The 23,631-nt window shown below is 45.8% G+C and overlaps 1 protein-coding gene across 1 annotated transcript in view; it reads left to right on the top strand.

The window, feature by feature from the left end:
* Positions 1-23,631, top strand: part of DNAH1 (dynein axonemal heavy chain 1) — a 176,203-nt gene that overhangs the window by 18,903 nt on the left and 133,669 nt on the right. Inside the window, exons 3-15 of the mRNA XM_006028963.3 lie at positions 420-492; positions 8,142-8,316; positions 8,919-9,075; positions 9,628-9,760; positions 10,508-10,669; positions 11,113-11,365; positions 12,851-13,008; positions 15,251-15,462; positions 16,551-16,849; positions 17,928-18,078; positions 18,489-18,682; positions 21,182-21,407; positions 22,211-22,330. Of these exons, the coding sequence (XP_006029025.1) occupies positions 420-492; positions 8,142-8,316; positions 8,919-9,075; positions 9,628-9,760; positions 10,508-10,669; positions 11,113-11,365; positions 12,851-13,008; positions 15,251-15,462; positions 16,551-16,849; positions 17,928-18,078; positions 18,489-18,682; positions 21,182-21,407; positions 22,211-22,330 (2,313 nt within the window). The remainder of the gene's footprint in view (positions 1-419; positions 493-8,141; positions 8,317-8,918; positions 9,076-9,627; positions 9,761-10,507; positions 10,670-11,112; positions 11,366-12,850; positions 13,009-15,250; positions 15,463-16,550; positions 16,850-17,927; positions 18,079-18,488; positions 18,683-21,181; positions 21,408-22,210; positions 22,331-23,631) is intronic.

Here is a 23,631-nt window from a genome sequence, read left to right as displayed (position 1 = left end):
TCTTCAGCTAGCCCCTTTTGGCTTCCTTGCTCTTTTTCCTCAACCCTATGCATGTTTGGTTTGGTTTCAGGTTGCATTCTCCCAGCAGAACATTTTCCTCTCTCTGCCACCCTGCCCTACATTCTGCCTAACTTCAGACTAATATGGCTAACTACCTCTCTCTCTCTGTCTCTCTTCCGCTTCTTGGTTCTGTGTGTCCTATTCCTTTTCAAGTGACAGTTCGTTTGCCTCTTATTGCCTTGGAGCTCTGTTTTGGGTTGAATTCTTCAGCACTTTGAGTTCATGGCTGCAGGCTTTTTCTTCATGTGCCACTACAACTTCTCTTGTATCCCACTCTACATCTCATTCTGTACCCCATTCTGGCTCCTCCCTGTTACCTTTGACGTTCCCTGATAATGCTTTTATATGCTGGATTTCAGGATGTGTGCGCTGGTCCCAGTGTGAACAGGGATTTATTGAGACAGGCAGATCTTGAAGAGCACACGCCAAAAGGTAAAGTACCAAAAAGAATAATGTAATGGGGATATGAGTCATTAAAGGATTAATGTTGCTACCCCTTAGCTGATTACCTTTGGGTGGTTCCTAAGTTGGGGTGTTGGTCATGCTCTCTTTATTCTATTTCAAGGCCAAAGATGATGCCACAGCACTTGAATATGTTGGGGTAAGGGAACTATTTGAAAATGATGGAATAAAGTGCACAAGCAAGACAGATGAACAGCTCCCTTAATGAGCAAAAGATTGTATCCCTTCTGACCAAGCTATATCTGGCCCCTGTCATGTCCAGAGTGCATTCAGGTCTATACTTGATTTCAAGATGGAGCTCATGTGTAGAACTATGGGGTACCCTTGTGCCCTTCTAGACCTGGTGCTCACAGACAAGGAAGAATTGGTGGAGAATGTAGTAGTGGATGGCAACTTGGGCAGTAGTAACCATGCGATGATTGAGTTCATGATCCTGAGGAAAGTAAGGAAGGAGAGCAGCAGAGTAGGGACCCTGGATTTCAGAAAAGCAGACTTTGACCTACTCTGGGAATTGATGGGCAGGATTCCCTGGGAAGTTAGTCTGAGGAGGAAAGGAGTCCAGCAGAGCTGGTTGTACTTTAAAGAAACTTGAGGGCACAGGAACAAATGTGCAGGAAGCCTAATAAGTATGGCAGAAGACCAGCTTCGCTTAGCAGAGAACTCTTCAGTGAGCTAAACACAAAAAGGAAGCTTACGAGAAGTGGGAACTTAGACAAACAACTATGGAAGAATATAAAACTATTACTCGGGCATTCAGGGATGAAATCAGGGGGGCAAAGTGCAATTGGAGTTGCAGTTAGCAAGGGATGTGTAAGTTAACAAGAAGGGTTTCTATAAGTGTGTCAGCAACAAGAGGAAGATCGGGAAAAGTAGGGGCCCCTTACTAAATGCAGGAAGCAACCTAGTGACGGATGATATGGAAAAAGCTGAAGTACTCAATGGCTTTTTCATCTTAATCTGCACAGACAAGGTCAGGTCCCAGACTACTGCACCTGACGGCACAGTCCGGGGAGGAGGTGAGCAGCCAACTGTGGTGAAAGAACAGGTTAGGGACTATTTAGAGCTGGATGTGTAAAAGTCCATGGGGTTGGACACGATGTACCCAAGGATGCTGAGGGAGTTGGCCAATGTAATTGCATAGCTGCTGGCTGTTATCTTTGAAAACTCGTGGCAATTGGGAGAGGTCCTGGATGATTGGAAAAGGGCAAATATAGTGCCCATCTTTAGGAAAGGGAAGCAGGAGGATCTGGGGAACTACAGGCTGGTCAGTCTAAACTCATTCCCTAGAAAAATCATGGAGCAGGTCCTCAAGGAATTCATTTCTAAGCAGTTGGGGAAGGAGAAGGTTATTAGGAACAGTTAGCTTGGATTCACCAAGGGCAAGCCATGCCTGACCAACTTGATTGCCTTCTGTGATGATATGACTGGCTTTGTGCGTGTGGGAAGAGCAGTGGACATGATATACCTTGACTTTTTAGCAAGGCTTTTTATATATTTTGCCACAATATTCTTGCAGGCAAGCTTAAGAAGTACAGGTTGGATGAATGGACTGTAAGGTAGATAGAAAACTGGCTAGATTCTTGGGCTCGAAGGGTAGTAAGCAATGGCTCGATGTGTAGGTGGCAGCTGGTATCAAGTGGAGTGCCCCAAGGGCTGGTCTAGAAGATGGAATGGAGTGTACCCTTAGCAAGTTTGCAGATGACACCAACCTGGGGCGAGTAGTAGATACACTGTGGGGTAGGGCTGGAATTCAGAGAGACCTTGACAAATTGGAGGATTGGACCAAAATAAAGCTCATGAAATAAGCCCAGTTCCCTCAGCTTCTCCTCATAAGTCCTGTGTCCCAACCCCCTAACCATTTTCATAGCCCTCTGCTGGACTTTCGCCAATTTGTCTATATCCTTTCTGCACTGGGGGGCCAAAACTGGACACGGTTCTCCAAATGTGGCCTCACCAGTGCTGACTAGAGGAGAATAATCACATCCCTTGATTTACTGGCGACACTCCTACTAATGCAGCCCGGTATGCCTTTAACCTTCTTGGAAATGAGGGCACACTGTTTGCTCATATTCAGCTGATTGTCCACTGTAACCCCTGTGATGGGACAGTAGGGAGCAATACTATGCAGGGCCAGCCGCCTCAGCATGCCCAACCAAAACCACGCTTCAGGTGTCTCCCCTGGGGCATCTATGTCTGGCCAACCCCCTTCCTGGAGCACACCTGCAATCCTGGGATAATTGCTGCTACTACCCAGGCCTTGGTCACTGTTGAGGCTCTGTGCAGCCCAGGGTACACATACTCTGCAGACCTTGGAGGTGCTTAGCCCACTGTGATATTTTGGGGTGTTTCTTTTAGTCTGAAGTACTTCCCTTGCTCAGAGCCCCTCAGACCCTCTAGAGCAGAGGTTGGCAACCTACAGTCCGCTGGCTGGATCTGGCCCACGGAGCCATTTGATGTGACCTGTGGATGTGGGACCTTGCCAACATTCAGCAGCAGGGGTCTTTGACAGCAGGAACTTTTCCCCTCCTGCAGTGGAGAGAAATGTCTCCAGCATCTGTGTCCTAATACCTACCCGCCTGCCTCTGACCCGAGTTGGGTCATAGATTCGTAGACGTTAGGGGCTGGAAGGGACCTCTTGAGATCATCAGGTCCAGCCCCCCTGCGCTTGGGCAGGAAAGACTGTTGGAGTCAGGTGACCCCAGCAAGGTGAGTGTCCAGGAGTTCTTTGAAGATATCCAGAGCAGGTGATTATACCACTTCTGGGAGGAGTCTACAACTAGAGTGTCCTTGGTCTGGAATAAAGGCGTTTTTCCTTATGTCTATTCTAAAGCAGTCTTCTAGCAATTTATGACCATTAGTCTTTGTCTTCTCCTGGGGAGCCCTGCCGAACATTTTCCCAGTTCCTGATATGCACCCTTTATATGTTGACTAGCCAAATGCCCGTCATGAATGTCGGATTTCAAAGGAGTGTTTACATGGCCAGCCCTGAAGGGTGGCTCTGCTCCTGCCCATTCTGTTGCCCCTCACTCCCAAGCCACAGCCCCTCTCAGCCCTGCTGTTGCCCCTCACTCCCAACCCACTGACCCCAACCCTGCCAGTGCCCTCCCTCACCAAACTGCAGTACCTTCCCCCCGGGCCCCGATGGTGCCCATCACTCTCGACCCACAGCTCCCTGATGCTGCCAGTGCCCTCTGCACTCCCAACCCACAGTCCCCTGCCCCCACCCTGTTGCCCCTCACTCCCAAGCCACAGCCCCTCTCGGTTGTATTGCTGCCCCTCACTCCCAACCCACTGACCCCAGCTATACCAGTGCCCCTCCCTCAACAAACTGCAGTGCCCTCACCCCAAGCCCTGATGGTGCCCCTCACTCTCGATCTGCAGCCCCCCAGCCCCTGTCTCTACTGGTGCCCCTCACTCCTGACCCATAGCCACCTGGTGCTGCCAGTGCCCCCCGCACTCCCAACCCACCGTCTCCCACCCCCACCCCGGTTCCCCTCACTTCCCAAGCCACAGCCCTCCCAGCCCTGCTGCTGCCCCTCACTCCCAACCCACTGACCCCAGCCTGCCAAGTGCCTCTCCCTCACCAAACTGCAGTACCCTGTCCCCCACCCCCATCCTTGCTGGTGCCCCTCACTCCTGACCCCTGCCCCCCCCAGCCCTGCTGGAGGGGCCCCAGCTGTCCCAGTCCTGACCAAGCTGGAGCACAGTGGCTCCGATTCATACAGGCAGCAGCAGAACGTGTCCAGCCCCAGTGCAGGCTGAGGGAAGAGGAGAGGAGGCTTGTGGCACTCCTTGCCTTGGGATGAGGCTGCTGCACTGCACCAGACAGCCTGGCCATGGCCCCCTCCCCCTCCTTCCTTCTTACCCCCTTGCCCCCCCCACCCCAGGTGCTCATGGCTGCTCAGTCCCCAGAGCACAGGCACCAGCCCCTGTGCAGCCAGCCAGCCACGGAGTTCCCCACTGCCATCCAAGCCCCCCACCCCTGCCTCTTTCCCCTGCTGGAGAACAGGCAACCCTCTCCTCCCCCACTGCCCTATTGCAGCTGCAGCCCCCACTCCCCCTGCCTTGACCAAATGTCTGCGTTTCTCCTTTGCTACGGGGGTGAGAGCAGGGAGCACCACGTGAGTCTTTGCACCTCTACAGCTGCAGGCAAGTACTTCCTGCTGCCTCCAGTTGCACTCCCCCTGCTCCCACCAGTGGAGCAAAGGAGAGTCCCGGACATTTGGGCAGATTAAATAAAACCTGCCCGGATGGAGAGCAGAGGGCTTAAAAAAGAGGACACGGATGTATGGTAACCCTATCTCGATCAAAAGTGTGACAGACAGACAGACAGACTGACTAAGCCCTTTATTATATTAGAATAGGCTACCACCAAGTCCCCTCTGAGGCTTTTCTTCTCCAGGCTGAACAGACCCATGTCTCTCAGCCTCTCATCGTATAGCCTGCTCTCCATATCTCTAACCATACACGTAGTCCTCCTATGGACTCTCTCAAGCTTCTCCAAATCCTTCCTGAAGCATGGTGCCCATAACTGGACACAGTACTCTAGCTGTGGCCTCACCAAGGCCGAGTAAAGTGGGATGATGATATCTTAATTCTTGTTTGAGATGCATCAGGTCGTTCTGGCCTGCAGCCTAAAAAGGTTGCCAACCACTGCTCTAGAACACAGTCTAGTCATTTAAGCTGTGGGCTGGGGAGAGAGGATTTTGACTTTATACAGAGAGAAGCTGGACATCACCTTACTGCCCTGAAGATTTCAGTTATTTTCAAGAAAAAAGGAAATTGACTCCATCCACAAGTGATAACAAGTCAGACCCATTCTTAACAAGTGGAGACAGACCTCTATTTGTGATATACTACTGATTCAGTAAAAAAAATCAGTCTGAAGTCTGACTGCAAATGGTACACTAAGTATTGACATAAATAACTGATAATGCACAAAGTGCTGCAGTGAATAGCTTTATGGATTTCAGAACAGTAGAGTTACACAATAGGAATAATAGTGCCTACCAACAATAGATATATACCAGGGTGGTTCTTTGAAGAAGTTGAACAAAGATATATGCTGGGATAAAGGAATTATCTTAAAACCTCTCTGCTTTATGGATTCTTTAATAAAAGATTATTCTTAGAAAATATCATAAATATGTATGTTGATAGAGATGATACACAGATTCTGTACCACTTTTGATTAATGATAGAAATGAAAAGGAGATGAAATCTGTAGAGTAACCTGTTTAATATCGATCTCCATTAGTCAAAATATTCTCATAAAAAGGGATTGTTTGACTAATAATTTGCTATCCCAAGGATTCTGATCCTAACTATAGCTGACTTTATCAGTGCAGTGCGGGCCTGCTGCACTTTTAAGGACTGGGTTAAAAAATCCCTGGTCCTGCAGACTTCTCGCCAGATTCACTTGGAAATCCAGGGGCTTTGCTGGGCAATTGAAATACAAGTATACAAAAGTAACTTAGCAATGTCCTTGTCTTCTTTTTAAGATGGTATATCTATTGAGTATGAAAATTTTAAAAGCTCATAAAGGATTAAAAGCTCTTGCAATTCACCAAAGTCTATTTTTAGGTTCATACTTGGATCTCCTGAATGGGTCAGTGCTTCTTAAACTTGGCATGCAATTATTTGAATCAATTTTCAGATTCCCAGTTTGCCACCTTTATTTTATTTTGAGCTGGTGATGCCTTGCTTAGACTTCCGTTAGACAGTTCTAATATAATAAAGGGCTTAGTCTGTCTTTCTGTCTGTCCGTAACACTCTTGGAGCACTCTGATTGGTTATTGAAACAACCAATCAGAGTGCTCCAAGAGCATTACAGACAGGAGGTGTCAGAGCGGTGGAGCACTGCCATGATGGCATGGACAGAGGGGACAGAGCTGGGGGGCAAGGCCGCCAGCACTGGCCTTGCCCCCCTGCTCTGTTCCCCTCCGTCCCCATTGTCATGGTGGTTCTCCACCGCCTCATGTGGGGGGGTAGGTCAGCAGCACTGGTCCCAGCCCTGCTCATTGGAGGTGGTGGAGCGCCGCTGATGGTGGGGATGGAACTGGGGGGGAGTTGAGGCCAGGGATCCTGCTCCTTGGAGGTGGTGGCGTGGGGTGCTGGTGGGGTGCTGGTATAGGTGGATAGAGGGGATAGCAGGGAAAGCTTCCCACCCCACCACACACCCCTGCTCCTGGGAGGCGGTGGCGGCGTACCAGGGGGGTTAGGGTTAGCAAGCGTCTTCCCCCTGTCTTCTCTCCCTGCCTGCTCCCCACCCCCTATCGTTTTTGATGGGCAATTTGCTAGTTTATATATAAACAAACATTTATGTATAAACAAACATTTAGATCTCTATTTGGCTTGCTACTCTGGAAGTCTTTAGTGTTGTTCAGGCAAAATTCTCCATGAAAATGGTGGAGATCATTAACCAGTTTTTACTTAGTCCCTAATCAGACTCCCCATGGGAATGGTGTGTGAGCTGGTGACTTTTTTTAGTGGTTTGCTTGAATAAAATACAAATAATGACCTCAGAACTTAATGGTTACCTGACTTACTCCCATGATACACCCTGAATTGCCCTAGAATGTGAGTGTTTTACAATTATGCCTGGATCTTATCCTTATAACAACCCTGTGAGGAAGGAGAGTATTTAGCTGCATGCTACTGATGTGGAACTGGAGCACTGGGTAATATAGGTGACCTATCCTCATGCGGAGTCTGTGGCAAATTCAGAAATTAAATCCTCGTCTCCTGAGACTGGGTCCAGTCCCCTCTCCACTATCCATGTCTCTTAGAGTCATTGTCAATGCATATAGCATAATTGTTTTTGCATAATGACATGTTTAAGCACAAATAAGAAAGCCCTTCACTTGCTTAGGAGAAACCAAAAGTCTGGTTTCAACTTTTCAGAAACACCTCACTTGGCATCTGCTTGACTCCTTTACTTACGCAGCACATTTACCTTGAACCCTGCAAGTAATCTGCCAGAGAAGACTGAGAGGGGGATTTGATAATGCTCTTTGAATATCTGAAGGGAAAATATAAAAAGGAATGGAGATAGGCTATTCTCTATGACTGAAGGGGGAGCAGAGGAAACTGCAGCAGAGGGAATTTAGGTTGGAGGCTAGAAAGAACTTTCTTACTGTGAGGGTGGTTAAGGATTGGAACAGGCTACCTAGAGATGTTGTAGAATCTCCCTCCCTGGAAACTTTTGAGAGCAGGTTGGGCAGCCCTACAGATGCCTATACATGTGCTCAGAGGTGGGGAGGGTCTGTTTGAATTAGAGAGATTCCCTAACAGCTGCTCTAATTAAAACCACTTCCATCATGTATATTAAGCCCCCCCTGCACTTTTAAATGGCAGCAGGTGTGTTTTAGCTAAAGCTTATTGAATGAGCATGACAATGAGGCGATTCTGAAGTGTTCTAATCAGAACGTGGAACAGACTCAGTTAATCGGGTCTGCTTCAACATGTTCTAATTAGAATGTAAACCAGCATGTCTACACACAGCCTACTTATCTATGATCCCATATCACATCCTGAGAGGCGGCAGAGTTTTTCTGTCTGCATTTGAGTGTAGGACCAGTGTTGGACAACATTAGATTTTGTCTATGTTTTGGTTCTAGTCACAACATTTGAGTTTCCTGAGAACTTCGGGAGCTACTTGGACCAGCAAATGATTGGACCAACCACTGAGATCCTGGTCAAATCAGACTTTCCGCTGCAAGCATTTAAGCCAAAGGTGCAAATCCCTTTCCAGGGGCTTCCAGGCCAGTGCCCTCGGAAGATTGAGATAGAAAGGTAATTGTCAAGAAGATGGATACTTGGTAACTCTTGTGTGTAAAAAAACTTTGCAATGGCCACAGACAAACTGGGTGCTGAATTTATTTTGAAGATTTTAAGGTGCTATCTGAAGAACATTTAACATAACACTGTCTTTAAAGGGGCTAGCCTCACCGCTTTCCACTTACACATCACTGTTGACTCAGGCAACATAATGAGAAACATGTATCAACAGAATGATAGTCCTCTGTAGAGATTAGCCGTGGGAAAGATCTTAGGTTAGCCAGCTTTTGCTTCATTGAGGGGATAGGAAGTGCCGTAGGGGACTCAGCACTTTCCTAATTCAGCTCCCAGGTCTGTCAGTAGAAGCAGAGTAGCCCAGCACTGAGCACTTCAGATAATTTTGCTCTATGTTGTCCAGTCAAGTTTTAAAATTCCCATTAATGTGTTCTCTCTTTTGGGGAGTGTCCACTTGTTTCTGCATTGCTGCCATACTGAATTAGTTATTAGCCTGAGCATCATTCCCTGTAGCAGCCACAGGAAGAAAATTGAAGCAATAATTAAAAATCCCTATCACTAAATTAGGCAATAACCTTGCCATCTCATTAACTTGCAACTAGGAGAAGACGGCTGTATCTCAAACTTGATATTGCTCAGCTCTTAGCCAACGAGGGAATAGATTCCAATCAACTGATGCCCAGGCACCAAGACCCTGACAGTTTGCCAACCATTGAACAGAAGCAAGATCCTGTTTTTCCCATCTACCTCCCCCTGAAGGTAAGGAGCAGCCTCAAAGCTGTCTGTCATCTGCATTACTACTGACAGTGCAGGGATTTCCTGAAAGTAGCAGGGCACACAACAATTTTGAATATAGAAAGGGACAGAGATGAACACGTGGATGTTTTAAAGTAGAAGCCATGGTGACTGTAAGGATTTAATTCTGCAAGATTCTGAGACACTTTTTGGAAATTAAAAAGTGCCTACAACTCTTAGAATCTTTGGCACTTGGAGATGGTCTGTACCTCATAAGATTGGGTCTAAAGGTGGTTCATTAGGGTTTTTACATGCCATTTTTCCACAAGTTCCCATGCCCCTCTAAATGCAACTGTTAACAGCATCATTTGCATAGGATATCTCCAGCTAAAAAATTTCTCCCCAAACTCTGCTGCATAGAAGAGAGGGAGGAGTCCAGGTACTGCTATTGGAAACAAATCTACTTTACACAACATTCAGGGACTAAGTTTCTTTTCCTTTCTTACAGTTCTATATTCTGTTGTTTTCTTCTTCCCCATGTTCATTTTCATTGCTTACTGTGTCTTACCTGTCTAGATATTTGATGATGAAGAGTACGACTGTCGGACTCCGGAAGAGTGGATCTCACTGGGGTTGGAGCTAGGATCTCAAGACAGGAACCCAATTCCTGGAAAAGCACTTTTGCCTACAGATGATATACTGGGACATGGTAACACTTGAATGAACTATAGTTCACATACCCTACACAGTGATGTTGAGCTAATATTGGTCATAAGATTGTCATGTGAAATGGAACATTTCATTCAGATGAATGATGCAATACTAATGAATGGAATGAGGTGTTTGAATCTGCATGACCACATGGGTGGCATTTTCTAGTTGGCAAAGCAGGAAATAAGGTATCATGAGAGCTGAGCTCTGCTTACAAACCTGTTACACCTTCACTGCACCTGTTTCTTAGGGGTAGCCTCTGATTTTGCACTCACATTTCTGAGCTGAAAATAAACTTAGGCAAATTTTGCAGGGCTTAGATCTTTAACTCCATAATTGGACATGCAGATCAAGTGCTTTGTTGGCTAAATACAATACAATGTGTCTACAATTATTTCTGATTCCAAAATTGAAGGCCAGGCTGACAATTTTCCAAATCCCAGAGCAACTGTGTTATCTAGTATAAATGAGAAAATAGGAATAGGCAAAAATAAGTGGTCACCCAAAGGTTTCTGAATGGACAGAATGCATGGAGGAAACAACTGAATCTGTGGGCATGCAGTGTCCATCTGTGACTGCATTCTGTCTCTTGCTAGGGGCTGAGCACAAGTGAGCTTGGCCAAAGGGGACATATAAGGTAGTAAGGGGGACTGCAATCTCATTATTCTGACCAGGACACCTCTCCTGCCACAACATCTTGGGTGAACTCACTTAAGCCTTTTTTAATGATCATCTCTCCTTCCAGAGGATCCCAAAAGTCATCAGTTGATCTACGATTGGGTCAGTGTCGGAGTCCTGGATTATGACAAGGAGACAAAGTTCTACTTGGTACATAAGACAGATGAGAGGGGCCTGGTGCGGAATGAAGAAGGGAGGCCTATCCTTAATGGAGGAGTGACTCCAACAGGTGTGTTCTGCTAAGGTTGAACACACCGTTCAATCCTTGGTTGCCTTCTCTTTCCCCACAATGGTTCTATGTTATGGTGATGAAGCCCTTTTCCTTCCCTGCCATTGAGGAGGGCTGCCCATTGTTCTTTCTGGGACCAAAGCTATTTTGAGGGAATTGTGGGTAATACTGTGAAGTACCAACTGTTCACAGGGATTCCACAAAAATCTACAATTTTCTGCCACCCAGACTGGAACTCTAGTCCTTTGTTTGACAGCCTCTTGCTCTGCAAGGACTCCTCAGTCTGTCCCCAACTGTAGAGTTGTTCTTGGGCCTACAGTAAACATAAGAGGATTACTGAATTCATTGTGGTCTCTTACATAAAGGGCCCCAGAATCACAGGAGTTGCTGTTTCCAGGCTGTCCCAGGGAATTTTATTCTTGTCTTCACTTCCGTTTCCCCAGGGAGAGCCCTGCTGATGCCATGTCAATACTGGGTGCCACGAGTCCATCTGCTCTTTCTTGCTGAAGACCCCCGTGTGTTTGTTCAACGAGTGGTCTCTGCTAATAACCTGCGCAAGAAAACGCAGGCACTGCTGCGGTATAACTTGTATGTGGACTGCATGCCTGTGGATGGACTCAGAAGCATTGAAGACAAAAGTCTAGGGAGGATGAAACAGTTAGCCATGAGCACACCACACCTGAGGAAGGAGAAATGGTGAGTAGCCAGTTGATTCTTCCCTGAAGGCTCAAACAGGCCCAAGAAGGACTCAGATTGTAACAGCCTTTAATATACTGTACTGTATCACCGCATACAGAACTTTTGGACACTCAGAGAGGCACCTGACATACTGGTTACACTTTAGAAATTACAGACATTAAAAACAGTTTCCAGAGTATAGATCAGTGATTCCTAAATTGGTGTACAGATTGCCAGTTGCCTGAGAGACTTTCCTGGTGGCCTGTTCTCTTTGTTTGCAGCTGCTAAAACAAAATAAAATCTGCTTAGCAAACTTGTTTATCAAATAGGAGAGGAAAGGATCCACCTGGTTACAAATGTGTGTGTCCCTGAGACAGTCTCTATATTGAGATGCAGTTCACACCAGGGAAAAAATTGTGAGTCCCTGGGCTAGATGAATCATCAGCCAGTGGTGATGTTTGTTAGAATGAACTGCGATGGCTTTTGCCACTTTCTGAGACATGGAGGCGTGAAGAGCTGTATGATCTACTGGCCTGAAGTGGGGAATAAGATTTGTTTAAGAATAAAAACCTCGGTAGAAAAAAGTATCGCGTGCCTAAAGTGAAAGATGATGCTCATGCATCAGAAATTTTAGACTTGCAGTAGTGTTAAAGTGATGTTGTAGCCATGGTGGTCCAGGAAATGCATGAGAGGCAAGAATTTCTGTGGGTGATATCTTCTGTTGGACCAACTTTTATGGTTGAGGGAGACTTAAACAAGTTTTTGAATTCAGTGCATTCTTCTCCAGGTCTGAGGGAAAAGAAGGCACAGCAAAATATTAAAAACAGTTTCAGGGCTTTGAAATTGGAGAAGAGAGGAATTCCCAGGAATAGCAGATAAGCAAATATTCAGAAGGGGCATTTGGGAAAGTGGCATATGTACCCCAAGTTTCCCAGCATTCATGCACAATTTTCATCAACCTTCTGTGTTCTCTCTCATCACCCTTTGCACATCTTATCTCCTTGCTGCCCTCCAGTTAACATGTTGTTTCCATGCCATAGTGATTTGTGTGCAGAAGCAGCAGTTCAGATATGGTGAATCTAGTTTCATCTCACTGCTATTAAGGTAGGAAGATTAGAAGGGTAAAGAAACTGCATAGCAACTGGAGAGGCAATCAGGCAACAGAAAAAGGAATGCTAGTTCCAGCTGCAAATCTGTATGCCCCCCTGACACCCACTACACACATCACCCCACCTGCATGCATGCACCATCCTTGTGACTTCATTGTCCTTGTCCTGGGGCCTCGTGTAGTTTTCCATCAGTAAACCTTAAACCTGCAGCATCACCAGCTGTTCCAGTCTGGGACCCCTGTACATCCTGTCTAATGTATTTCAGACACTTTTAATGAGCAAGCTATGTGTAACTGAACCCAGGAGAAATAAAGTGAGGATGGATCTTTGAGCACTGATGCAGACCTGCTATTCTGAAGAATCTCTGTTTAATTCTTTCTATGACCATAATCAGTGTGCTAAACCGTCTGCACTGCCTGGAAAAGGAAGTGAGCCTGGATTATGAACGCACCATGAACAAGATCATCTTCGACAGAGTTGTCACTTCTAAGCCTCAAATGTTTTCATATGTCACCCTGCCAGAAAAAGAGGAGGAAAAAGTGCCAGAGAAAGGTATAGGATACAGTGGAGAGAGTTGGGCTCTAGCTGGGTCATAAGAAAGATCTCATGGTGGGAATCTCTCAGGCATACATTGCTGTTTTGGTTGATAATATAAGAGAATACATGCTGCAGCCAGAATATTTTGAGTCTCTGCTTTGGGTTGCCCTGTTGAGCGTGGCATATTTGATTGTCTTTTCATTTTAATTAGAATTGAAAGCATTCTTGAAAACATAGTGCAGTATGGTTCATTACCCAGTAGTTTAGGGGACCTTCAGTATTTATAGAATCATGACCTAATCATATGCATTGCATGGGGGTCACTTTAAAGTCTGTGCATTGCCATTACAATTCCTGGAAAGTGCAGAAGGCAAAAATTGGCTTCAGCATGTCATGAAATCAATGCTGCTTTTGAGGGGATAGCTGTGCCTTGAGACCCCCTAAAAAGCAGCCTTACTTAGTCTCCCTCTCCTGAGAAGACCCTCTTCAAGCCAGACCTGACATGGCTGCACAGGGGGCAAGCCTCTGGCTTTGAGACCCTTGCTTTTCTCTATCCTTTGCTTTCTCAGTGATGCATTGCACCCCCACCTTAGATAACCACTTTCTTTTGGTCAGCTCCTAGGAAGAGGGTGTGTTTCCTTCTTCAAAGCCTCAGAGTGCTGACTTCCCAAATAGCACAGCAGACAGCTCAGCTCCAAACAAGCAGTCTTTATTGTGCCATTCCAGTTCCTTCTGTCCCTCCATGAACTCCACTTTGTTCTCCTTGGAATTTTCTTTGTCTTCCCTGGGACTACCATTTTTTCACCTCCAGCTGTCTCAGAGCCTCACCCATTCTCCTCAGGCCCCAGTCAGCCACACTTGCAATGAAACAGTTATAAAACTGTAGCACAGTATTACCCTGGGGACAGCACTAACCCAATACCCTGAAACAAGGTCATGGGCAACCAGTCATGGAGCAATCTAGAGGCCCTGCTGTCAGCCCAGACTGCCTTCTCCCTCTGGGGTGAAAAGGGCATATAGGGCTGCTTATGAAACTAGTTACAGCAAATCCAGCTCATGCTGAACACCCACAAAGTGTTCCCTGCTAGAACTCAGCCCACTTAACCTCTTTCATCACAGTGTGGCATTGCAAGGCCAAGGCCCTACATGGATGTTCCAACTTTGTCCTCATGTTCCAGCTAGTATGACTTTTAAAACAATGTTTGGGAGGAAGGAGGCCTTTCGTTTCATTCACTTGAAGAATCTTTATTTCTTCTTTGTGGTGGCTCTGTATCATCTCACTTGCGGAATATGCCACCCAGCCCTACTCCACTAGCACAATATGGCTTCGTTCACACGCTGTAAAGTGGTAATAGTCAAGGTCACAGGAAATCATATTTCCCCAACTTCCTTGTCTAGTTTTTTTTCTGGGACTCTACAGCAGGGGTTGGCATCATACGGCCGATGGACTAGATCTAGCCTGTGGAGCTGGAGGGCTTTGATTGTGTCTGTACCCATGCCAGGGCTGGGCAATGAGGAGTTGTGTTCTCATTGCTGCTACTTCTCCCTCTCCTCCCCTGCCTCTGCTCCCACAAAGCCACCCGGCTCATGTTGGACTGGAGCTGGGTTGGTCCAGCCCACAACTCATAAAGGGTTGCCAGCTCCTGCTCTGTAGGCTTGGAGAGCTTCATTTTGTTCTCAAAGAGGTCTTCCTTCTTTTATAAATAAAAAAATTCCTTTAATTTATTAATGTTAATGTAGATCCTTAGGTAATTAGTTACAAGCTATACCACAGTGAAGTGCAGATGCCAAAAACATGGAGAAAAAAGTCTGTGTAAGCATATTCCAAAAGTTGGAATGTATGCCCACTGACTGATGTCCCTCAGGGGTAGACATTCAATTAATGACTATTCAACCTGGCAAAATGTAATGCCTCTGACCAAAAAGAACAAGTCTGTCTTGATCCAAGTCTCTGCACAATGCAAGTTCTTTGAGCCAGACTCTGAGATCCTATTCTTGGGTCAGGGTCCTATTTTTGTGCAGTGACAGAGCAGGCATTTGTTAACTTTGAAGCTTTCTGATGTGGGCAGGTAGGCAGAAGGCTTCAGTGTTGGGGACAGCACTTTTGTTTTGCTTCATGTTGGCAGACTTCTCTTTGCTAGAACTGTACAAGATCAGACCATTGATCACTCAGTTGCTTGAAAGAACTACCATCCTAAAAAGGGATGTAATAGAAACACTCTCCCAATTAAAGGGATGTGCTTTCTTTCCCTGACAGGGCTTGTCCAAGTTCCAGACTATCCATTTAATGAGCAAAGAGCAGACTTCATCTTTGTCTCACTCCTGACCAGGCCAGAAGTCATCCATGCCTTGTCACAGGTGCGGGATGAGTGCAACAAAGCTGCAGCCATGTCTCTGTTTCATTCAACTTTATCTAAGCATGGCCGGCTAGAGGAGTTTGAACAGATCCAGACGCAGACCTTTACTCAGGTAAGGAGGATAATTAGTTAAATGGTGTTATATGGAACACTGGGCATCAAGCACAGAACAAACAGACCTGGTCAGACAGTCCTTAGCAACATGTGATTTACTAGAAATGGGCACAGATTTTATAAAGAATGTTAGGCAAATTTTGCATCATAAATGATCATTCAAGAGATCACAGTCTTTGCTTTTCTTCTAAAAGGAACATGGAACCAAAGTTTTGATTCCTCTAAAAATGTTGTATGTATGCAGCTACTGGCACTTTTAATAAGTTCCACTGACTGACTTCATATTTGTTTGACTTAATTACTTTTTCACATAATTTTGTGCAAAAGATTTGTTTATAAACAACAATGAATAGATTTAGATTTGCCATTTTCTTGTATTTTTCATCAGAGGATTCTCACACACTGCATACAGAGGCAGTACATATCAGAAGTTGAGGTGCAAAGGAGTTCCCTGACTTACTCAGGGTCACTCAAGCCATTGGCTTGCTGTATTTTTGTGGAGCCAGGTCTGATGACCCCAGGTTCTATGGCGTAACAACTACGAAATTAAGTCACCCATTGTGTTACTGGGATCTAATTTCCAACAGCAAATTGCAGAACAGTATAACAAAATTGACACTTGATAGCATTTTAATGACTGAAAATGCAGGCATCTGTTGCCCGTGGCTGCTTCCCATTGCCTTCTCAGTTGTTGACAGAAGACAAACTCGCATCCTTCACTCCTTTGCCATATATTACAGCTAACTTTTATGAGGACCTCTTTAAGAGGCAGCTTATGTGATACTGTTGTACAGAGAATAGGGATAGAAAGGAGAGGCTTAGATGAATGAGAAAAGAACAGCTTTATTTTTCTTAACAGACTTTTTTCATGGCCTTTCTGCTGTTAAACTAGACATGCTGCCCACATCCTGATGCCACATATATGATATGTATACATAAATATGAGGTTATTGGACAATAGAAATAGGATTTGAGTCACACAAGATCAATACCAGTAGGGTATAAAGAGTAGGTTCTAGTGGTTAACTGTGACTGCTGCTTTCCCATCAGTCCTCTGAGGATGGCACTTCTCTTTTTTTGCTCTAGGTTCAAATGTTTCTCAAGGACACTTGGATCAATACTCTAAAGATAGCAGTAAAGAGCTGCCTGAGAGAGATTGGTAAAGGCTGGTACAACCTGGCTCAGAGCAATTGGGGCGTGTACCAAATGTCCAAGCTACATAAATTGATGGAGCTCATCAAGTTCAACTTGCAAGACTCTGTACGCTACCTAGTTCAAAAGTCACTGGTCAGCTTCACCCAGCTTTTGCTGGATGCTAGCTGCAGTGTTCTGAACTGCTTGGAGGATATGGAATGGGGAGATGACCTCATCAATAGCCCATACAAGTAAGTAGCAGGAGGGAGGGAAGGGCAGACTCGGGGGAGAATAGTGGAGTAAGAAGAACAGATTTATCATTGTTTTTCTCATTATCATAGACTTCTGAATTGAAACTTTGCATTCGGTAGGAATTAAGTACATCTCTTGCAAGGAAGAACTATGTTTGTCCACCCTTTGACATGCCCCTGGTACTTCCCTTTTGCTAGGATCAAGTAGCAGAGAGCTGGGAAAATCTCAAGCTGCCCTGTCAAGGCAGCAGCTTTAAACCTGTACTAAGTGGCATAAAGCAACTCTATTGAAACGAAGAGTTGGCTTCTTATGTTCAGTGCACTTTAAAAGCACCACCAGGGGAATTCTCCCAACACTGCCAAGAGAGGAAATTACCAGCAAACTCAATTTAGAGCCTGAGAAAGGGAGAAGCATAAGGCCACACAGCTGGACATTTTCACTGTTGGAATTAGAACTGAAGGGTTAGGAGTGGGATGCTAGTTTTATTGCTTCTCTAAAAGATCCTGAATTTAGGCTGCTGAGATGTTGTGTATTATTTTTTCCAATGAATGTGGAGATTTTTGTTTTGGACAGTATTAAGAATTAAAAAAAAAAGAATATAATGAAAGCAGGAAAAAAAGATGCTATTCAAATGAGGCCTATCCAAAATCATTGGAAGCTAGGCTGTTGATTTTGGTGAGTTTTGGATGAGGCCCATAGTGAACAAGATCAGCGGATCAGTATCCAAATGGAAAGTGGTGTATTCTAACAGATGTGTGTCATTTCTATGAGTTCCTGTGCATTTTGTTAATAGCATAGCGTTGACTCTCAATCTGGAGTTTAGGTTTCTAAAGGGGGTAGTGAAAAGTTCAAGTATGTTGTGGCCACCCTTCTTTTCCTTCTGGTCAGATGAGAAGAAGGTTCTTTAAGTCACAACATGCCATAGTGCTGATCTGCAACCAAAAGAGTGTTGTTCCAAGGCATGCCTTCTCCACTCTGGCCTCTGTGTCTGTGCAGTGGGTGTTCAATAAACAGCCTGATAGCTGTCTCATTCTTTTTAAAAACAGATACTTTGTTCTCCCTCCTTTCCCTTTGCAGGCCACGAAAGAATCCTCTTTTTGTAGTGGATCTGATTCTGGACAGTAGCGGGGTTCACTTTAGCACACCGCTGGAGGTCTTTGAGACATCTATTGTTTCTCTGTTTGACAAAGGGATCTTGGCAACCCACACCATACCACAGCTGGAGAAGGTACATTATTAAGGAAGATGGTAGTTTGTCTGAGACTAAGTGATGTAGAGCCCCAGAATTGCAGCTGTTATGAGTAGAATAACAAAGGGAAACAGCACATCAACTAAGGTCCTCAGCACCCATTGTGGATGGGCCATTTGAAGTTCACACATTTCTCCTCTTTTGTGGAGTAAATCTGTCTTCCAAGATCCTCCCATCTTTCTGTTGGGAATGGTTCTGAGCAAATTAATTCTTTGTACAATGCAGGAGTATGGACTATGAGACGTTAGAGGTGCCTTCCATCACCCTAGGTACTACACAGTGAGGAATGAGTTCCTCACCTTTTAAAACCTCCTCCCATACAGGAGAACCAGAAGCAGCATGGTTAGTCCTACTAGATCTGAATGACTTCTCCCTTTGTGCTCTTCTAGTTTGTGCTAGAGAACATGTTCATCAGAGGCATGCCTCTGTTGGAGTCAGTGGGCCTGCATGAGCCAGCTGTGGAAGAACTGCGCAAGACTATTCAGTTTGCCATTCGCAAGGCATTGATCCCCCTTCAAGCCTATGCCAGGCAGTACGAGAAGCACCTGGAGCTGAATAATAATGACATGCAGTCCTTTCTGAAGTAAGTAACATCAAAGGGGAGTGAAGGGGCCAGACTTGAATGACATGTTCTTTCAGAAACTTATTCTATAAGACTTGTCCACCTTACATATACTAGGGTTACCATACGTCTGAGTTTTCCTGGACATGTCCTCTTTTTGGGTCCTTCAGTCTCCATCCAGAGGTTTTTTTGAAATCTGAACAAATATCCAGGATTTTGCTTTGCTCCACTGGTGGGAGTGGGGTGAGGGCAGTTGGAGGCGGGGGCTCCACATGCATGTCACACATATATGGCCTGCATGTAGCCAGACAGGGTGGTGGGGGAAGCAGGTAAGCCTGTGGGAAGTGAAGGTTAGAAGGCCAGGGCTTGGGGGCTGTCTGGGGTGTGCAGGTGCCTGCTGTCACTGGGGGAAGCTGGCCGGGCGCTGGAGCTGTGGTAGAGTAGGGGCCGGCCACCTGCCCCTCCAGAGTGGGAAGAGGACAGAGGGGACCCTTTGAGGGCAGCAGGGAGCTCTGTGGCCAGGCTGGTGGCACTGGGGCTGGTGCTCACGCTCACAGAGGTGATGCGGCTGGGAGACACTGCCTGGGTGGGGAAGGGGGCTATGGCCAGGTTATCTGGTGTGGTGCTAGAGCCCCAGGCCAGGGTGGGGCGTGCTATGGGCATCCTCTCCTCTTCCGTCCAGCCTGCACTGGTGCTGGACTTGCTCTGCCATTGCCCACACAAATTGGAGTCACCATGCTCTGGCCTGGTTGGGATGGGGGCAGCTGGGGGTCCCCCCAGGCAGGGCTTGGGGGAGCAGGGGGCTGCAGGTCAGGAGTTAGGGGCTCAGGTAGGGCTGTGGGGGCTGTGGCTTGGGAGTGAGGGGCACCGGGGGTGGGGGGTGGAGGGCTGCAGGTCAGGAGTGAGGGGCACCAGTAGGGTGGGTCAGAAGTGAGGGGCATTGGAAGGGCAAGGGAGCTGTAGGTTAGGAGTGAGGTGTCCCCCACAACAGGTGTCCTCTCTTTTGGAACTGGAAATATGGTAACCCTACACCTAAGGCTGTCCCTATGGGAGAGTGAATTGGTGTAACTGCCCCCTGCCACATCCCCTGCTGCCACTGCTGCCATGTCCAGGCCCTGCACAGGCTGATTTGCCCCAGGCCCCACACCCTGCTGTGGTTGTCTCTGCCTACACCTTTGCATAAATGTGTGGCGATGTAAATGCCTTTACTTTTGGGGTTCTCCCAAAGCGTGAAACACCTTAATTTTGGGTGTGTAGGATTTGCCAAATGAGCACTGGGTCTATTTAATCTAGTCTCCAGGAGTGATCACTGACAGTACTTTCCGAGGAAGACAGAAGGGCCATGCTACATGTTGATGGTGGCAGTGAACATTTCTTTCTGTCCTTGACAACAATCAGATTCATTCATGTTTGTAAGCAGAACTGGAGATATCACTAGCCATAAAATTAAACATGCCTTTTGAAAATCCAGTTAGTGCCTTTGACTTTGACCTCCCGTGGTGGTGCCTTTTCATGCTGTTAACATGAAAGCAGCATTTCTTTTTGTCTCAGCCTCCTTGTTTCTACTGTCAAATCCCCGCTTCATACATAAGTGTCACCCTTTATCCTTGATTACTTTAACATTCTCCTTTCCAGGCGTCCTGTCTTCTCCAATCAATCCAAAACACTGTTGCTGTCTTTTTCATGTCGGACTCCAACCACATCACTTCATGTATACCTCTAGTAGCTCCTTCAGAACAAATTCATGTTCTTTGTCCTGCCCCTCCAGGCACTGCATAACTTCAATTACATCTCTGCATTCCCTTGTCCCCCCAAATCTCCTGTCTTACTGTCTCCCTTGTCACTTTTCTACACTTCTGGTTTAAATGTCATGTTGCTACCTCGCCTGGAGTTCTCTCACTTCTTCTTCCACCAAACTTGCCATATGTTAAACGGAGCTTCAAAGCCCACTACTATCAGGAATCCATCTTCTTCCCCAGAAATCTCTCCTCATTCCTCCTTTCTCATGCTGTTATTTCAGGTCTTGACCTTACGTTCAGCCAATAAAGAAGGTGCAAGTAGGCATATACTTGCTAAACTGGGTAAGCATAGTAAGGATGTGGCATCACCGACTTTACTATGGGTTAGTGAACCAAGTGCATACACAGGTTGCTAGCAGCACTGCACTGAAGTCCCATGTCGTCCTATTTTACTTTGCTATTGTTGGCTATCCTAGTTAGTTTAGAGCAAACTCAGAACTATGTTGCCACCATAAAACTACACTTTCATCTGCTGCATAGATTGTAAGCTTTTGATGGCAGGAAATGCATAACATTTCAAAACCATAAAATGAGACACAATTTTAGGGGACAGTCCTATGTTTTCCAATAATAATAATTTAATCTATCATTAATTTATCTCCTGACCTTTTAGATTGCTGTGTGTTGACATCTCCACAAGCATCTATGTATGGTTCAGAAAGGTGTACATTCTCACAGTGTCTATGTATGGGTTGATTTATCTTTGTATTTCTATGTGTAGAGAGTATCAAGTCCACTGTCCCTCTGCCCAGGAAGTGAGACAAATAGTAAACATGCACTTGTCTGAAAAGGAGAAGCTGGACAACGCTCTGCCAAGCTGTATTGTCATTGGTCCTTTCCATGTCAGCATTGAAGGTGTAAAGCAAAATCTGTCCAAAAAACGCAAAGCCTTAGCCACCTCCATGCTGGACATACTGGCTAAGAACCTACGCCTGCAAGTGGACAGTGTAAGTGTCCTAGTAAATCATGCATGTAACACCCTAGAAAAAGAGAGACATTTGCAGCCACTGAAGAGAATTTGAGATTTCACCCTAGCGACCACCCAAGGAAGGACATTTTTCAACTCTCACTGGCATGATTATGTAAAAAAGTGTGTGTGGAGTTAGTCAAATCAGAGTGTGTATGTATCAAACGTTATGCCTGAAAACTATGCCTTTTGGAATGGAAATCTCAATGGCTCTGTACCATCTCCTAGCTGTGGTTTAAAAACTCTCTGCTTACTTGTTAACTGTGAATTTCTTCTGGTTGAATATGAGGAAGATAGACTACAAGATACAGACAATTAAATCTGTGATCTAGTTACTGAGTTCTGTTATCATCCTTCTAATCAAATGTTAAGAAAGCTGCTTCTCCTCATTTTGCATTCTTTTTCCATCTGACCTGAGGTAAGGCATGTAATGAAGAGTCCTAACAAAAAATAGAACAGTACTGGAAACTATAATAGCATTAGAGCAGTCTCTAGGAATGGGGCAATGTTGGGTCATAGATGACTTTTTAAGTCAATTTCTAATAGGCCAGACCTCATTTTAGCATCCTGATTTTGAGACCTACCATATACTCTTTGTTTCCACTGATTCTAATGAAAGCTGTGTGAGCTGGCACTTTTTGAATCCCAGTCTTATGCCACTCTTTTAGCTCCTGGATGAAATATAGTGGGTCCTGTAGGAATATTAGCCCATTAGACAAGGTTGCAGACTTCAATTGTTCTTCTCACTTTCTGCACTTAGACATTTTTTGCATTCTCCCACAGATCTGTGAAGCATACAAAGCTATCAGCCGGAAAATGTATGAGAAACCCAACAGCATTGAGGAGCTGGCTGAGCTGCGGGAGTGGATGAAAGGAGTCCCTGGGCAGCTACATGTTCAGGAGGTAAGGCATACTTTTCTGATCAAAAGGGGCTGCTCAATGGAATGATATGTTTGAAACTTGGGAGTACAGGGGGTAGAGTCTGAAAAAGGGAATTGTTCCTCTTGGGTTGTTTTTTATCCAGCTCAGAATCCCTCCTTGGACAATAGCTTACTCCAGAAGCAGGTTCAGCTTCTTAAGCTCCCCGTTCTGATGGGTAGAACTGAGACCTGATCAGACTATCTGATTTCCTGGTTTGTTGCTCTGAAGATTTTGCCTATGATCTAGGCCAGTGGGTTTCAACCTTTTTTCATTTATGGACCCCTAAAACATTTTGAATGGAGGTGCGGACCCCTTTGAATTGTAAGCGTGGATATTCATATACTTTTGATTGATCACAGTCATCTTTTGTGAACACATAGTCTGTGAACCACCTGGGGTCCACGGACCACAGATTAAAAACCACTGCTCTAGGCTGATATAAACTTTGAAAATTTGTTGATGTCTATGAGGCTTATATTTTTAGTTGACATCTGAAATTTCACTCCCAATGTCATGTATGGAACTGGGAATTTGTGTTTGAAATCAGGATATCTATGTAAATTGGGCAGTCATAGATTTCATAGCCATTAGGGCTGGAAGGGACCTCGGAAGATCATCGAGTCCAGCCCCCTGCCCAAAGGGCAGGAAGTCAGCTGGGGTCATAGGATCCCAGCAAAATAAGCATCCAGTTTGCTCTTGAAGGTGTTCAATGTAGGCGCTTGAACCACCTCCGGCGGCAGGCTGTTCCAGACCTTGGAGGCTCGGACAGTAAAGAAATTCTTCCTTATGTCCAGCCTGAAACGGTCTTGTAGTAGTTTATGACCATTCGACCTAGTCGTCATCCCTTGGGGAGCTCTGGTGAACAAACGTTCCCCCAGATACTGGTGGTCACCCCTGATAAACTTACAGGTGGCCATCAGATCACCCCTGAGCCTGCGCTTTTCCAGGCTAAAGAGCCCCAGGGCTCTCAGCCTTTCATCGTAGGGTCTGCTTCCCTGACCTCTGATCATGCGCGTGGCTCTTCTCTGGACTCTCTCAAGCTTCTCCACATCCTTTTTGAATTGTGGAGCCCAAAACTGAACGCAGTACTCCAGCTGCGGCCTCACTAAGGCCGAGTACAGGGGGAGAATGACGTCCCGGGATTTGCTTGAGAAGCATCTATGGATGAAAGCCAGCGTTTTGGTCGCTTTACTAGCCGCAGCATCACACTGCAGGCTCATGTTCATCTTGTGGTCAATGATGACCCCCAAGTCTCTTTCTTCCATAGTGCTAGCCAACATAGC

The sequence above is a fragment of the Alligator sinensis genome, unplaced genomic scaffold (assembly GCF_000455745.1).
Source record: "Alligator sinensis unplaced genomic scaffold, ASM45574v1 scaffold610_1, whole genome shotgun sequence".
NCBI lineage: Eukaryota > Metazoa > Chordata > Crocodylia > Alligatoridae > Alligator > Alligator sinensis.
The sequence above is the reverse complement of the archived record's forward strand: the minus strand, read 5'-3'. Positions and strand labels throughout refer to the sequence as shown.